This window comes from Carlito syrichta, unplaced genomic scaffold (genome assembly GCF_000164805.1).
Source record: "Carlito syrichta isolate Samal-C Ts95f unplaced genomic scaffold, Tarsius_syrichta-2.0.1 Scaffold303112, whole genome shotgun sequence".
Lineage (NCBI taxonomy): Eukaryota > Metazoa > Chordata > Mammalia > Primates > Tarsiidae > Carlito > Carlito syrichta.
This window is the reverse complement of record NW_007247208.1, coordinates 64,769-82,820: the sequence shown is the minus strand read 5'-3', so window position 1 is coordinate 82,820 and position 18,052 is coordinate 64,769. Positions and strand designations below refer to the sequence as shown.

General features: G+C 39.1%; 1 protein-coding gene across 1 annotated transcript in view; it reads left to right on the top strand.

Moving 5' to 3' along the window:
- LOC103260080 (E3 ubiquitin-protein ligase parkin-like) overlaps window positions 1-16,888 on the top strand; it is a 480,285-nt gene extending 463,397 nt beyond the window's left edge. Inside the window, exon 3 of the mRNA XM_021712164.1 lies at window positions 16,608-16,888. Coding sequence (XP_021567839.1) covers window positions 16,608-16,871 — 264 coding nt within the window. The 3' untranslated portion in view covers window positions 16,872-16,888. The remainder of the gene's footprint in view (window positions 1-16,607) is intronic.
- Window positions 16,889-18,052: the final 1,164 nt, after the last annotated feature.

Here is an 18,052-nt window from a genome sequence, read left to right as displayed (position 1 = left end):
TGACAGAGTGAGACTCCAACTCAAAAAAAAAAAAAGAGTCACCAGGGGAGATGATTTGAAATGTAAATTGTCAAGAAATGCTTTTACAGCTTCTGATTCTGTAGGGCTAGAAAGGATGAAAATCTGTTATCCTTGATACCTCAGGTAATTTTCATGCTGGTTTTGACATAAATAGGTAACTCCTGCTTAGAAACTTCATGTGTAATTTTGGCTAATTTATTAAGTCTTCTTGAACCCTAAGTGACACTGTTAAAATACTGAAAATAATACTTGACAGAAGGTTGGTGAAAGTATCAGGTGAGTGTCTTAATCCATTTGTGCTGCCATAACAAAATATTGGGCAGTGTATATTCAGGGCAACTTGAGTCTATGCTCCTGGGCAATAAAAATATTTTTTAAGTATTTTAAAAAGAAAATACATTTATTTTTCACAGTTCTTGATACTGGAAGTTCAATGTCAAGATACTGGCAGGTTCAGTGTCTGGTGAAAGATGCTTCCAAGATGGTACCTTTCTGCTGCATCCTTCAAAGGGAATAAACACTGTGTCCTCACATGGCTGAAAGGACAGAAAAGGCAAACCCACCCCCTCAAGCTTTTTTATAAGATACTAATTCATTCATTCATGAGGGCAGAGCCTTTATGTCCTAATCACTTCCTAAAGACCTCTTTTTAATACTGTTACATCAAGGATTAAATTTCAACGTGAATTTTGGAAGGGGCAAAAACTTTCATGCTACAGCAGTGGGGATTACATGTATTGATGCTTATGATGGGGATTTGTGAATAGTTAATATTGTGCCCGATAAATATTAGTTATTATTCTAGCTCAGCCACTTAGTAGCTGTGTTGTGACCTTTGTCAATGACTTGACTTGTTTGGACTTCTGTTTTCTCCTCTAAAAAATAAGGATTTGAAACCGGATTCGAGACCCGCATGGGCAGGGAGACCTCATCTCTACAATAAATCAAAAAATCAGCCGGGTGTGGTAGCGCATGCCTGTAATTCCAGCTACTCGGAAGGCTGAGGCGGAAGGATCGCCGGAGGCCAGCAGGTCGAGGCTGTGGTAGCCGGGAGCGGCCACTGCAATCCAGTCTGGGCAACCGAGTGAGACTCCAACTCAAAAAAAAAAAAAAATAAGGATTTGATAGTATCTGCCTCACTGTGGTGCAGTGGAAAGTGAGTTGAAAAACATTCTGAGAACAATGCCTGGCACATAGAAAATTCAAAAAATGTTAGATATGATTGACATTATGATTCTTTTATTAAGTCCTTCAAAAAATGACTCACTGAGCACCTATTATGTGATATGGGTAACCGTGAGCAGGGTGACCACATGATTTATCTTTCAAACAGGGAAACTTTTGATAGTTGAAGGGGGAGCTATTAGCAATCACACTGGTACAACAGGGGTAACCTGACATCCCCAGACAAACCAGGAAGCATGTCAGCTAACCAAAGTGAGCAGAAGGCCAGTGTGTTTATAAAGCAGGCTGCTACAACAGTTCTCTTCACTCCTACCCCTCACAGAGCTTATAGTCTCCTCCAAATAAATGTTGAAAAAATGAAAATCTTACTGGCTTTGTTACTGAATCACCAGGGGTTTGGTTGACAAAGAGTATTGCCAGGAAAGAAGACTTATAATTAGGTGATATCAGCCAACAGGAAAGGAGTCTCAAATCCATCTTCCTTACCATTGAAAGTGGAGGTTTAACACAGTAGGGAAAGAAATATAAAGCATCAGGTGGGGAGGGGCTAGGAAGCAATCCTGTAGAGTGAGGGATCTGGCGTCTCATTGTCTAGATGTGAGGTTCTGGTGAGTTTCAGGCCCTTGCCTACCAATTTCTATGTTTATTCAAAATTCCCCAAAATATCAGTTATATGGGGAAATTGGGCTGGTATTGGCTTTATGGAGTGCAAAATTAGTAGCCCCCCTATTATTGACGCCATCTAAAAGCATATTACTCCCAGTCGTAATGAATTCCAACTCTTCTTCCTCTCCAATCCTTAGGTTTCTCAACCATGTTCTGTTTCTATGCCCCAAATGGCTTTTCCTCCTTTATTAGCTTCTGAAGGCTGTCATAATAAAGTAGCAGAGAAGTGGTAGCTGAGAACCACACAAATGTATTGTCTTACAGTTCTGTAGGCTAGCTTCTGATATATCCTGGCATTAGTTATGTTGTGGTAGCATCACTCCAGTCTCTGTCTCTGTCTTCTCATGGCCTTCTTCCTTGTTTGTATCTATCCTCTCCTCTACTTATAAAGACACCAATTATTGAACTTAGGGTTCAACCTAAATCCAGGACGATTTCATCTCAAGAACCCTAACTAATTGCGTCTTTGGAAACTCTATTTCCATATAAGGTTATATTCTGAGGTTCTAGATGGAAATGAATTCTGGGGAGACACTATTCAATTCACTACACTCTCTTTAGTTGGAAAAATATTAAATGAAGGAGAGGATAGAACTTTCTTTTATGTCAGGGCACTGTGCTTCGTCTTGCCTTTAGCTTTACATCATGAGTCCTTCTGGCCTCGGAAGCTCATTTAGAAACAAACTACCACAGGTGAATAGAAAATAGAAGATGTACTAGTTACAGTTCTGCTAACAAATCAAGCAGTAAATAAATATATAGTGACTCAATTATGAAAAAACAAAAACCAAAAACCAAAAAAAACAACAAACTCCCATATTGCCTTGTTTCAATCTCTACCAGAGTTGAGGAGTAACCTGAGTTATCAGAGGGCCAACTAAACTCTGTTATCTGGAACCTGTGATCAGACACGTCATGTGGGCTTTTCATTAGCTTTTACTAAAGAGGGACACAAAACACTGGTACCACACTTTGAGGCACTTCCCATAGGTACCACACTTTGAGGCACTTCCCATAAACCCCCCTTCCAGTCAATGGCCCTTTGTAAATTTCTTCAGTTGATTTATTGCCAGGGAAGACTTGAATAGGTCTCCGCTGAGCTTTTTTTCTATCCTTATAACCTGATAACATTCATATTATGAACATGTAAAAAAACCCAACAACGATGGTATAGAAAGTTCACTATGGATAAGTTCTGTTAGGTAAATTTTGAATAATATTTTTGTCAACAGCAACATTTATGGGTTATTTTGGAGTAATGTTTCCAAGCCAAGAATCTCTGGTCATCACCCAGCACAGTCCATCTTGTTCATTTACCTGCAGTGACTCTGCGCCCTCTACGTGGCATGTTGTTTGCCTGTGAAATCTGTGGGATCTACTTTGGATGGCCTGTGGGCATACTTATTCATTGTTTATCCTGAATAAATGATTATAGGAAAGAATGAGTTAGGACCAACAACTGAAACTGAAGAAATGAATATCATTTGTCCTTTCTTGCAGTCAGGATCTAGGAATTTGTCCTGAATTACACAGGACTTCAGTGTCTTTCTACCGGCCAGTGTCTGGAGGGCTTCTCAAGCAGCCATCTGCTTAGAGTACAGGTGTGAAAGAGGAGAGCTGTCTCATGTTTAATTTATCCAGAGGAGAAGAATTGTTACACATGACCTGAGATGTCCAGATTATGAAAGAGGAGCTGACATAAGTAACAATGTGTTGTATTTATATCTAAAATTGAAACCTAAGGCTAGATGCCTAAGAAATGTACAGCAAAGGCGTGAAACTGTTTATCTCTTTGTCAGTTGGTTAAAAAAATAAATATGACTGCCTGGCAGCTCTAGTTTCTTCATTGCTGTTAAAGAGTCTGACTCAATATTGCTTCTTCCCACCCACCCTGGTGCTGTGTCCGAGCACAGTGCAGGGACTCAGGGTCAACCCAGGGTCCAAGGAAAATGATAGATCACGGATTTGCTGAATGGCTCCTGGATGATGACCTTGGACTACCTTATCTTGGGTGGCAGTAAGACATATGCTTGATTTAGTGAGAAACTTAAAATTTAAGAATAAACTGCTAATTATTTCCTCTCTCCTCTAGTTAGAGTTTTTACATATAGGTTGAACATTCCTTATCCAAAATGCTTGGGACCAGAAGCATTATGGATTTCAATTTTTTTTCTGATTTTGCAAATATATAATGAGATATCTTGGGGATGGGACCCAAGTGTAAAGATAAAGCTCATTTATGTTTCATATACACCTTATATAGACTAAAGGCAATTTCATATGATATTTTTAATAATTTTGTGCATCAAACAAAACTTGTGTTATTGACAAAAGTTGCCAAATTCTAAAATATTAAAGGTGGTTTATTCTGAGCCCAGTGTGAGTGTCCTTAGGCCCATGACACCCATCCCAGGAGGTCCTGAGAACATGTGCCCTCCAATGGTTGAATTGTAGCTTGGTTATATTCATTTTCGAAAGACAGAAGTTACAGAAAACCATAAGTCAACATATGTGAGATTTACATTGGTTTGGTCTGGGAAGGCAGGACGTCTCCAAAGCAGGTAGTGGGGTTGGGGAGGTGAGGATTGTTGGGGGAAGGCTTGCAGGTTATAGGTGTATTCAGATTTCCTGATTGACAGCAAGAGTCAGGCTGTTATCTGAGGAATTTAGAAATTAGTATAGGAAAAAGGCATCTTGAGGAAAGAGGAGGGAGTCAAGTTTATTGATATGTAGATGAAACCTCATGGGTGGCAGACTTCAGAATCAGTGGAGTCTTAAAAATGTGCCTGGCGTCCCCAAGAGGCAACTTTACCAGGTCATAAAATTCTTTGACTTTCCTTCTTTATCTGTTATATGGTGTTATGCCAGAGTTAGATTTTGAAGTAAACCATATTATATAGGGAGAGTTCATGAAAAACCTGCCTTCCCAGGCCCCTTAGTTAGGAACTTGGCAAGGTAAAGAAAAAAGGTCAGAGTTTAGTCCTCAGTGTATATTGAGCTATCAGAAAACAAAAAGTATCCCTATCAGCCACCCATGTGAAGAGTTGGTTGTTTGGCATCACCATCATTCTTCACTCTGAATTTATTTGCTACCTGTAAGTAATCATTTTTTTACACATATTCACAAATCAGTACTTAACAATTTTAAAAAATGACAAGTCATTAATATAGTAAAACAGCAACAGCAACAACAACAACAACAACAATAATAATAATGTATTCAGGAGAACTGACACAGTGGCATCACCAGAATACCTGTATCAGCTGTCAGACAACAGCAACAACAAGACAGGCTTTCAGTCTCTACCCATTAAGCTGTGTTTTGCTTAAAAGGTTATTATGCAATGTATTTTTTAGGTGAGAAGAAACATCAGATGCAATTGAAGGACCAGGAAGTGGGGTCTTCTAGGGAAAAGGAGCAATTCTGTTGGATGACTTCTTAAAAGGTTTCTCTAGAGTCATGTGACTTATTAATAATGGCTATTGTCTTATAACTCTCTTTTTTATTTTAGAAACTGTTATGAATGAGCACTGCTCTAGTCCTTCAATAAGACTATCATACATTTCCACCATATCCTCTATAGACATGTTTTTCTACAGTGCAACAATATTGTCTTTATCGTCACTAATATCATTGTCATTTTGGTTGGAACCATTTTGGCTATTCTACCATTGGTCAATGAATGAAATACTAGAGCCTCATTATCAATGTTAAAAATTTTTTCGATATCCACTTTTTACAATTTACTGAAGGACTCTGAAAGTTTATTTATTTTTTCCCATCTGTAAGGGAGTCAGACATCATTTTATTCTCATGTGACATACAGAATCCTTCAAAGTCACCACTTCGTTCATCATCACTGAGTGCCATCGCAGGCCAGAGGTTCTGTCAGGCATGCATAGCTGTATCTTTAGCTACTGTATTCCAAGCTTTGGCAACACCATAAGTGGCTTTATTTATGTGTTTATTTATTTATAACTTTAAAAATTTTTTTTGTAGTTACAAAGTCTTACTATGTTGTCCATGCTGACCTCAAACTCCTGACCCCAAGCGATCCTCCCGCCTTGTCCTCCCAAAGTACTGGGATTGCAAGTGTGAGCCACTGTGCTCAGCCCATATATGGCATCCTTCATGTTCAACGCATTGGAAAATTATCCACACCCATGCCTATTCATTGCTACTAGAATGCAATTCAAGGAAGTGTTTTTATATTTACTCTTCATTGACTTAAGGATAACCTGGTCACTTGACCAAGTTAATGAAGTCACATTTGAAGGAAAATACATGTATAAACATTTTTTAATGGAAATTTCAGCTGGAGAATGAGCAAAACCTTGTCAAGGAATAACAAAATCTTGCAGTCATTATCCAGTCCAGCTTCCCTACAATGATCATGAGTCACTGGTACAAAATGTTTATGAAACCAATCAGAAATATATCCCTGGTAATTCATGCCTTTTGGTTAGCATAAGAAATTCACTCCTTGGAGACAGTGACGACATAAACTTTTGCTGATTGCAGCAAGTTTACACTCATGCGTGCCTGCTGCATTAGCACATCCCAGCATATTTCTTCTGTCTTTGGCATGTTTAATCCCTGTAGCAGCTGTAGTGAGTATCTTTCTGGGCAATAAAGCCAAAACAGTGATGTTTCATCATCATTAAAGACTTGTTCTGGCATCAGATGTTCATTAGTTATGGCCTTGGCAAAGGTATCGATGAATTTTTTCGGTGCTTTGTGATATGCAGATGCTTTGTCACCATAAATCTTTAAAAATTTAATGCTGTGTCTTTTCTTAAATTTCTGCAACAAGCCTGTTGAATGGTCACAGTAGCTTTCAATTTTCAGTTCATCATGATGGGTCTTTGGTTCAAGATCAGTTTATCATTAAGTGGCATATGTTCACTGCAGTGCTAATAGAAGTACTGTTTCAATACATGATCAAGATCTTCATTTCTAGCTTTATGCAAAGTTCTTCTGGTCTTCATTAACTTTTATTCCTCAATTTTAGCATAGAATTTTAATAGTTTATGCTTCTCTTTCTTCAGGTCATGTATGTTGGTCTTTCTAACACCATACTCCCTTGTAAATTTTTTTTTTTTTTTTTAGTTAGAGTCTCACTCTGTTGCCCAGGCTGGAGTGCAGTGGCACACTCACGGCCACCACAACCTCGACCTGCTGGGCTCAGACAATCCTTCTGCCTCAGCCTTCCAAGTAGCTGGAACTACAGGTGCACACCACTACGCCTGACTAATTATTCATTTATTTATTTACTAATAGAGACAAGGTCTCACCATCTTGCCCAGGCTGGTCTCAAACCTCTGGACTCAGGCAATTTTCTCGCCTCGGCCTCCCAAAGTGCTAGGATTATAGGCTGGAGCCACCTCACCCGGCCTGTAAATTGTTTTATACTTACATTGCTATAGATAAACATAAACACATCCTTTTACCTGCTATTGGCATGTCCAGCCTACACACATGCCATTTTATTACCTTTTGTTGCTGTGCTTACGTAGGGGAATCTGGGTATGCACTGAAATGACATACTGCCTCTGAAAGGGACTGCGAAGGTCTTTTTTTTCACCCTTTGGAACTCAGTAAACTGGGCATTGTATGTCTGTGTTTTTATTGTGACCTGTCACCTGAGATCAGGTTTGGAATTTTCCACTGTGACTTCATTTCAGTGCTCAAAAAGTTTTGGATTTTGGTGCATTTCAGCTTTTGAGTTTTCAAATTAGGGATTCTCAACCTGTGTTGCATTTGTTATAGCTCTACTATGTGTGTGACTGGGTAAGAAAACATCTATTGTTTTTATTTCTGCTGAGAGAAAATTTTTTGTTTTGGTGATTATTCGGGGTGAATGGGTCTTTTTTACAGTAACCTGTGGTTCCAAATGATCATTTCCTGTGTTGTCTAAAAGTTTGTTTTAAAGATTTGAAATAAAGTAAACTTATTCAGTCTCAGATCAGCTACCCACTTATTGCAACCTTGAACAACTCAACTTGTTTCTCTGTGCTTAGTTGCTTTGTTCCTGGGTCTGCAGCAACCAGCGTTGGGCCATGTCGTTGTCAGTTCTGGCTGTTGTAACATAATGTCATAGACTGGGTGACTTAAACAACATTTATTTATCACAGTTCTGGACATTAGGAAGTCCAAGATCAAGGCACTGACAAATATGGTATTTGGTGAGGGTCCGCATCCTTGTTTGACGATAGGTGTCGTCTTATTGCATCCTCACATTGCAGAGAGCAGGGAGAGTGTACACATACTCTTGTATCTCTTCTTATAAGGGCACTAATCTTGTTCTCGAAGTCTCCACTCTCTGAACCTAAGTACCTCCCAACCCCTACCATCACACTGGGGATTAGGTTTCAACAAATGCATTTTGGGAGGGCAGGAACATTCAATTCACAGCAGACTATAACCCAAGTAAGGGGCACATCTATTTCTATTTAGTATTGAATAGGCAGGAATGAGCCCCCTATTGTTCACCACAGAGAAGCCATAAATGATTTACACAGTATAGGAGAGATGGGTACAGGTGGAACAGAGAGGGGAGATACAAGGGAGGTGGGGAAGGAGAGAGAAAGAGAGTAAGAGATCATCCAAAGACAAAGTATTTTAGAAAATGAAATTATGGGAGGGAGGAAGAAAAAAAAACAGAAATACATGGGGAGATGAAATGATGCGGACTATTTTAGAGCCCAGCAATGAACAGGCCCTAAAAAGGGATATAAAGGTGTTTTTAGCATTAGCCTTTTTTTCAGAAATGGCCCCAATACTGAAAAATATTTCCTTCTCTTTTTATTTGTGAAATATCTCTGGTAAGAATAAATGTTCTCCTTGAGTTCTGGGGAAACAGAGCACACTAGAAGAGAGAGGTGGTATGTAAAATGAGGAGATTGGGATGAAGGGTTCGTATTTTGCTTCGTATTTTTTCCTTTGGGGTGGAATCATTTGGGGGTAAAATATCTTTAGAAGGAAGACATGCTATAAAGCGGAGTATTGTTATTCAAGATTCATCTCTTCTTGCTATGTATGCACATGAAGAAAGTATGTTTGCTAACTTTGACCTTAATTAATTGTATAACACATTCAATGACTTCTAAAAAATTAATTTAAATCTGTTGAAAAAATCCCATCTTTTTAAAAATTGTTAATAACGTTCATCCAAACTAGTCAAAAAATAATACTTAAAGAAATGGATACTTTACAGCATTTCTTGCACAGTTTACATGTAAAACATGATTTGAACTTGGTTTTAATGGGCATAAGTTTAATTTTTTGATAGTGTTTGTATTTAGGAAAGATCAAACGTGGATAAGTTAAAATCCCAAATTTCACTGGCTCAAACAGCACTAACCTCTGCTCTTCACAAATAAATCATTTACTGTAGCAGTGAACATGTACCCGAATGGATTGATTCATGCTTGGTCTCGTCCCCACCCTGTGAGCTCCCTCTGGTGCAGGTCCTAATGAGCAGCGGGAAGGTTCCAGGCCTGTGGTGGGTGGGAACAGAGGTGACAAGGCCCAGACCCAGGCTGGCTAATTAGTGTGGGGCTAATTGACCTTTCACAGTAATTGTATTACTCTGCCTTTGGGAACCAGAAAAGGGGCCTTGCAATATCTTTATGTAGCGTTATATCTTTGATTATAATGAAAAACAGTCATAAGAAACGTGAAATACATTCAAAGCTTTCGTCTATTAAAAGTCTTCATTTATTTTTTATTTTTATGAAGCATCAGGTTGATGGGATCGTTCCATTCTTATCCAATTAATATAAATTGGCATTTGCTGTTCATTCAAAACCATGGAAGGGGAACTGGTGTTCAAGAGGAAAAAAAATCAGTGGAAACAAATTTCCTTTCTGATTATTCTGCCTCACTCTGAACATCTCCAAGCTCATCTTGTCTTTGAACACATTAGCAGTGACCAAATAAAATAGTTCTTAACCATTCCATTTAAAAAATACCTTTAAATGACTTCCTAAATAATTGCCATTTGTCTTTGGCATAGAAAATACATTATTAAAAATTCTAATAGACTTACAAAAACATCTGTTAGTTAGATGTTATTTTCAGAAGAAGCAACAAGTAACAAGCATGTTGAATTGTTTTTGGCAGATAAAAAGGAATATTTAAGTGTTTATAAAAAGTATTTCTTCAAAATTATCTAAGAAAGTACTCTTCAATGTTAATATGTTTTTAAAATTAAAATCTGATAACAACTTTGACTATTAGGGAATCTTTTTATCTGATAAGTTTTGGCTGATTATATTGTTTTTTCTGAAAACAAAATTGTATGCTTATAAAAATCAGATTATCAGACTTTGCGATGTAAATTTAGTATGCAAGGAAGTATAACAACCTCCCACTGAAATGATTTGAAGCATTTTGTATGATGAAGCAGAGCTTAACAGATGTAGAGGGAAGTGAAAATGAATGACTCATATTGAAGATACTGAAGATAGTCTGGCCTAATTTATAGACCACAGAAATGGATACAGTAAGTAACCAATGATTGTAGATTGATCAGTATGCTTATAACAGTTAACTGGCCAGGAACTTATGTCAATATGTCTACTTATATCATGCATTTAGAGAGGTGGAGACTCCAACAGGGAAGTCAGAAAGAACATTGGGCTTAGAGCCAGAAAACTGAGGTTGCAGGCCTGGCTCTTTCTTTTGTTAATTATGTATTTTACTTGACACAGGCAGTTACTAAAGCCATCTGAAATGTTTTCTCACTTCTAAAATGGTGGTGATAATAGGTGTGTGCTTTATAGTATCATAGCGTCATTTGATAAACAGAGGGAGTGCGTATTATGAACAGGTCTTTACAGTAGGTAGTATCGATACCGCATTAGAAAACTGTGATATTTTTCTTAAATATAGTATTAAAACTGGTAACAAAGAGAAACTCAACAGTACAATGTGATAAGTATTATCTTCCCTAACAATGGGATCTTGTGGGAAGCTGGAAGCTGACACCCCCCTCTATGGAGTGTGGCCTGTTGCCAATTCACTTTCACCTTCTTTTCACTTTCCTTACTTTGACTGGTTCCTCAAAACTGCCACTTGCTCTTACCTTTACCTTTTTTTTTTTTTTTTAAATCAGCTTGGCCTAATCTTTACATTGCTACCTCCTGATTGTCGCTGAACCGGTCCCAGTGACTGTCTTCTCTCTTTTGTAACATTTAACTATCTGGCTCCTCTCCTAAACATTCTTTTGTGTCTGGGGTGGTTCCCCTGCAACTCCCAAATCCCACTTTTGCCATGGGCCCCTGGAGACTCCTTCTACTTTGCCCATCCAACTCTCCACTCCTCTCAGCAGACTCAGAGAAGACCAACAGAGGAGTGGGTAGCCTGAGTTCCTACCATGACTTTACACTTGGGAGCTTGGTGTCATTAAACTGTTATTAGCTTCTCTGTGACTCACCCTGGTCTTCTATAATGTGGAATTGAAATGAACAAGAACTGCAATGGGAAGTCATGAGAAAATGGCTTTGTATGTGCCTGGCAGAGTTCTTATGGATTTATACACTGTCTCATTTACAGATGTTGTCATTGTGCTGCTATAACAAAATACCTGAGATTGGGTAATTTATAAAGAATATAAATTTATTTCTTACATTTCTGAGGCCTGTTAAGTCCAGTGTCATGGAGTGGGAATTCAGCGTCTGGTGAGGGCCTTCTCGCTGCATCCTCACATGTCAAAAGAAGAGAAGGAAAAAGAGACAAAAAGGAAAGAGGAGGCTGACCTCTGCATGGCCGTTATAAGGGCACTGATCCCATTCATGAAGGCTTTGCCTCGTGACTTGATCGCCTCCTAAAGATCCACCTCTTGATACTACCACATTGGCAATTAAGTTTCAACACTTAAATTTAAGGGGATACATTTAGATCATAGCAGATGATAGCAATTATTCTCTCTTAGAACTATAGGAATATTAACTTACTATGTCTAAAAACCTCGCAACTGTCTGGAATATAGGGCTCAAAAATATTATACATTTATTTTATTTATATAATTATTGTTATAACACATGAAAACATTTTACTAATAATGTGACATTATAAGCCGGGCTCGGTGGCTCAGCCTGTAATCCCGCGCCTTTGGGAGGCTGAGGTGAGTGGATTGCCTGAGCCCGCGGGTTCGAGACCCGCCTGGGCAGCGAGACCTCATCTCTACAATAAATCAAAAAATCAGCCGGGCGTGGTAGCGCATGCCTGTAATTCCGGTTACTTGGAAGGTTGAGGAGGAAGGATCACCGGAGCCCAACAGGTCGAGGCTGCGGTGGCCGGGAGCGGCCACTGCACTCCAGTCTGGGTGACAGAGTGAGACTCCAACTCAAAAAAAAAAAAAAACAAACAAAAATAATGTGACATTATGCACAATTTAGAATTTTATTATTAATAATTTTAGAGGTGATCTGTGTAACTCATTATTAAGTGCTTGGAAAATCTCAAATATTTGGATCCTAATTACATGTCATCAAAGGGGCTTCTTATTGGAGAAAGGAAAGACATCGATTTTTTTGTATCTTGTTGGATAATGCCCAGTGGATTGGAGTTGGTCATTATTGGACAAAATCAAAACCAACACAAAACAAAACACCTCCCACAGATGTTTTATGAATACTGATATATCTTCATGTCAAAGGTACTGTAGAGAGAGCCCCAGATACTGATTCCTCATTCCCCAGTGGGTCACCAGCTGTTATCGACAGCATAACAGCAAGCCCAGCTACGGGAATACCTACTTGTTTTGTCTACACTAAACAATTTATGTCACTGTCTTGCTTGTTGGATAAGTTGTTATAAAAAGAGAAAACATTGTATTAAGTGCTTTCTCTTGTCAGGCAATATTCTAGTTATTTGGGAAACAAAGATAAATAAGACATTGTTTTTGCCCCAAGGGAGCTTAAAGCCATATTGGAACACTCTGTTGTCTTTCCAACAAAAATCTCTACCTCCTAAATCAGGAATTTTTTTGTACAGTGGGAGAACTGAATATTATTTGGAGCCTTTGAGTGGCTATATAGCTGGACTTTATCCAGTTATTGTCTGTGGAATGTGTTATTAATGTGGCTTCAAACTGAACTGGCATGATGTGTGAGTGTACCATCTGGCAAAGGGATTGCTTCCGAGATCAACAGTGTTATCTGTGAGAGAATCAAAGAATTAAGCGATTAATGATCTCAGAGCCATGGATGGAGACTTAGGGAAATATGTTCGATGAATATCACTCTAACTACTGAAATCTGTTTGGGATCTTTCTATTCGCTTTGCAGCTCCACCCTGAGCACTAGGAAAATCTGGATTGGAAAGGAGAGGATACTTATCTTTTAGATTTCTTCCATATTTGTCAATTTAAATGTCCCTGAAAATTAACTCAGATTCTTCATGTATTCCATGGCATCTGAGCATGTAGGATATTTTTTTTATATCAATTTTTAGTTCACAGAAAGCTGGAGCGTTGCCAGAGGGATTGTCACATTGATAACTTCCACTTATTCTACCTTCTTGGTATATTTTCCAAATAGGATTGTATGAGCGGAGCAGCTAAATAGAATTCTGAGGCCTTATTGACGTGCAAGTTCAGGTACCCATTGTTTTTCCTTTTGAAAACCCATAAATGGTGATAACAATATCACTAACTACGAATTATTATTTTGAATAGGAGTCTGGTTGATAATATTATTGTCAATGATAAAAATTTAAGCTTTGGAAGCAAAAAAATTTGCCGAAAACCGTACAGCTAATAAATTATGTATAGCTCGAATCCATTTGACTTTAATTTCCATGTTCTTTCTTGGACATTCTGCTGGTTCCCCCTGTAATGCTTTAGGCACTGAGTTCCTGACTGTTTGTAATTCATTCATTCATTTACTCATTCTTGCTTCCCTTCAGTCTTTCATGTTTGCCAACATCTTCAATTTATATATATATTTCTATGTTTACTAGGTTCAAAGTGCTATGTGAAGCATTCTGATAAATGCAAATATAAGCATGATCCAACTGCTGTTCTCAAGCATTTCTAAGTTACGTTGGAAGATACACATACACACATGCGCGCGCGCGCACACACACACACACACACACACACACACACACACACACACACACACCACATACTGTCCAAGCTCAAACCAATATAATAAGAAGAGCCTAGTAAGCAAAGATATTTGAATTCCGATGAAAGAAAAAGGTATGGCTTTATCTAGGAAGATCACATGAAGGACCTAAGTTCTGAAAGTAAACAGAGGAATTTTTACTCCTTGAATTCTTGAAACTTCTTGGAAAGAACACAATGTATATAAAAATCTCAGGACATGCTAAGGTGCTAATTCTCAACTCTGTCTCCTTATGGCACAGCTTACATCCTCCTGGGTCCAGCCTTGAGTGTACTAAGATCCTGATGCCAGTTTATTTGAAATTGGCTAGAGATGGTGCATAGCTGACACAGGGATCGTCATGGACAATGATAGGCTATCAGTCAGTCCATGTAGGATGGAAAACAGAGGACTATCTGCTGTTATTGCTTAAGGGCCAACAATAACATCTCAGTGCCATATAAAGCATGTCTTTCTCATGTGTCTTTAGGTCAACTGAGGGGCTGCCGCCCCGGCCTGGCTTCCCTGAAAGACACTGCTTCATGCTGTGGGCATGACTGCATTTGGTCCTCTCTGTGGGTCCTCAGGCCTATATCATGTGTGCGATTCTGGGACCTGGAATGAAGAGCTGGAAGCTTTCAGGGATGTTCTATTGATGGACCTTAGCAGTGGGCAAATATGTTTTAAGGCCCTGGTTTAATCACATAATGTCCCATCAGTCAGAGCCAGTTACAGAGCTGAGCACAAAATCAAGGGGGAGAAGGGAGCACAGTGTATGCTTATTAATGCGTGGGAGTGAATATTTTTGAGAATAGTCTAGTCTACCACATACGCAACCAAGGCGAGATAAAGAAAATAAAGTTCATGACAGAGTTGATCTAGAAAGGAGAAAAGTAGAAACACATTTCAAGAAGGTAGTAAGATGTTATAGTCCATTTAGCAAGTAATAGTGAGTCACGTCAGAAAGAATGTATAGCACACACCCTGTATTCTTATATAGAATGGATTGGAATAGGGAGAAACCAGAGGTAAAGGGAGTAATTACAAAGCCATCATATGATCGATTCCTAAGAAGGGGAGGTGACTATTGAGAAACAAAAGAGATGAAGACATACAGGATATTTCTGAGATACAATTAGTAACTTTAGGCACCCTGTCGGATGTTGCAGAGTAGGGAGGAGACATCCAAGGCTGTGACTCTACTAAAGCCTGTTAGAAAACCTAGGAGGATCATCAGATGTTTAGGTGGGAGGAGAGGGCTGGAAGCCTGGGGAATGTGAAGGTGGTGGGTACTTTGATAGATATAAGGAAGTCAGGTAGGGGAGGACTTCGGGTAAGAGAAGGATAAACAGTGGTCACTGGTGAGTAGGAGCAGTCCTGGGGAGAGCTTGGGCACTGTGAGAATGGGGGTTGCACACAGAGCAAACCTGTGGATGTGACAGAGGGCGGGCATGAGACTGTAGAAGAGCTAGCAATGGGGACTTAAGGAGGAAGGGCATCCTGGTGACCTCCTGAATGGTAGAGGCAGATACCAAGCAGTCAAGCAGTTGGGTGTGGGATTTAGAGTGCAGTGAGTGACAGGCACTGCTCTTAGGACTTTGATGGTAACAGCAACAGGAGAGATTGGGGAAGAAGTCCAGGAGGAGAGAACTGATTGTTGTTATTTTGCATTTTGCACCATTGCATTTTGCACCATTGCATTTTGCATGGTGTGTTCTTTGAGCATTCCTAAAATGAGAGAGAATGGCAAGAAGTAGTTTGAAGACCTAGATGTATAAGGTCCTCACTCCATCCAAAGTAGGCAGCAGGCAGGTAAGTAGTAATTGCTTCTATCTAGTGATATTCTGAAACTAGGATTCGATTTAAGGTTGTTTAGTTCTTCTCCTAGCAAATAATCTGGCTTCTAATTTTTATTCTACTAAATTGTAAAGAATCTCCTGCTCACAAATGTTAATATGTGAATGCAAAGCATTTTTGTAAATCTTTGCTAATTTTAATCATTACATTGGCAGAAAAGCCGAATGGACTTGGGGTGGTGTGAAGTTGCTGTCGGCTCACTGCCCCATTGGGGTAGCAATGTGTTTGCTCATGATGGTAGAGGGGTGTGTGAAGACTACTTTAAGCATATGTATTTAAAATTCTACAGAAAAATGCCTGTAATTGATAAGAACTAACTTTCTGTGCTTTTATGAATCAAAAATGAATGACAGTATTTCAATGAGATAAGTATAAGGACATACATCATTTCTGAAGTAAATCAGTTTTAAAATTTTAGAATATTGCTTCTCACTGTGCTTGTGGATCCAGCGTGGTCATTATTTTTTCCCTACTGGATTTCATGTCCCTTTGAATATTGCGTTAGTTTTCTGTTGTTGTGTTTCACTTCTTCCCAAATTTCCATTTCTGGCTCCAGTACAGTATTGCCTGTCATTCATGTGGAATGTGTAAGTGCTGTGGCACACCTGGCAATGACACTTGTCATTTTTCTTTCAATTCCACGTGGAAATTGTGTGCAGAATTTTAAATATTTTGCATACTCTAGAACTGAGGACAAGTTAAACTCTATTTGGCATTTCATGATTGCCTTTTCCTTGTGTTTTCACATCACTCCTAAACAGAACTGTGACCTGGATCAGCAAAGCATCGTTCACATTGTGCAGAGACCATGGAGAAAAGGTCAAGACATGAATGCCGCTGGAGAGGACAAGCCCAGAAACACCGCAGGAGGCTCTGGGAGGGAGCCTCAGAGCTTAACTCGGGTGGACCTCAGCAGCTCCATCCTTCCGGCTGACTCTGTGGGACTGGCTGTCATTCTGCAGGCTGACAGCAGGAATGACTCACCAACAGCTGGAAGCCCAGGTAATTGCAATGACTCTATCTAAGGTTATTAAAGTGTTTTGTTTGTTTAGGAAAGTCTCCATGGAGATGGCCTCACTAGGTACATATTTAGTTTATGATGAGTTTTAGATTGGAGTCTCTAAATCACTACAAGAAGACATCACTAGAGGAGGAGTATTGGGATAGAAAATTTGAGGAGAATGCATTTAAAATAAGGACTAGGAGCCGGGCTCGGTGGCTCAGCCTGTAATCCCGCGCTTTTGGGAGGCTGAGGTGAGTGGATTGCCTGAGCCCGCGGATTCGAGACCCGCCTGGGCAGGCGAGACCTCATCTCTACAATAAAATTAAAAAATTAGCCAGGCATGGTAGCGCGCGCCTGTAATTCTGGCTACTCGGAAGACTGAGGCAGAAGGATCACCAGAGCTCAGCAGGTTGAGGCTGCGGTGGTGGGGAGCGGCCACTGCACTCCAGCCTGGGCAACAGAGTGAGACTCCAACTCAAAAATAAAATAAAATAAAATAAAATAAGGACTAGGAAACAGGGTTTTCATATTGAGCTTGAGCATAAAATATGGATGGAGAAGGTGTCAAGACCATGATAATAGTATTTAATTTTTTGTTCCTGAGGAGCTGGAGGTTCCTGGAGACATGTGATGAATTAGGCTAGTGTGTAGATATATGATTATGGCACATGCTTGTCTCTCTCACATTTCCCTTTTTAAAATTTTCTTAAAATACATTTTGATTGATTATGTTTCTGATGATGTAAACAAATTCTAAACTGTAGAAAGAATTTACAAGGTAATTCAGCGACTTATAGGAGCTAATGCCACATATTACAATGTTGATGATATCCTTAGTGTAAAGGTAGTCTTTCTTTTTATGTTGCAACTCATTTCAAAATGCTTTTCTTTGACAAGAATGGTAATCCTTTTGTCATTTTGAAAGTATAAATATATTTCTCTTAGTCTTTTATTCTCCAATCTAAACAGTCAAAGGTAATAGAATTACTTTTGACTATGTGTGACAGAAGACACAAAACAATTACAATAACTTTACAGGGTAGAATTTTATTTCCCTCCTATATATTAATAAAATAGGTACTAGCAGTCCTAGGCTATTATGGCCTTCACAGTGTCAGGGAGTTTCAGGATCAGCCAGATGGAAGCCAAAAGCTACATACAGGCAATTCCTGCTCCTAAAATTAATAAATAAAATTTAATGAA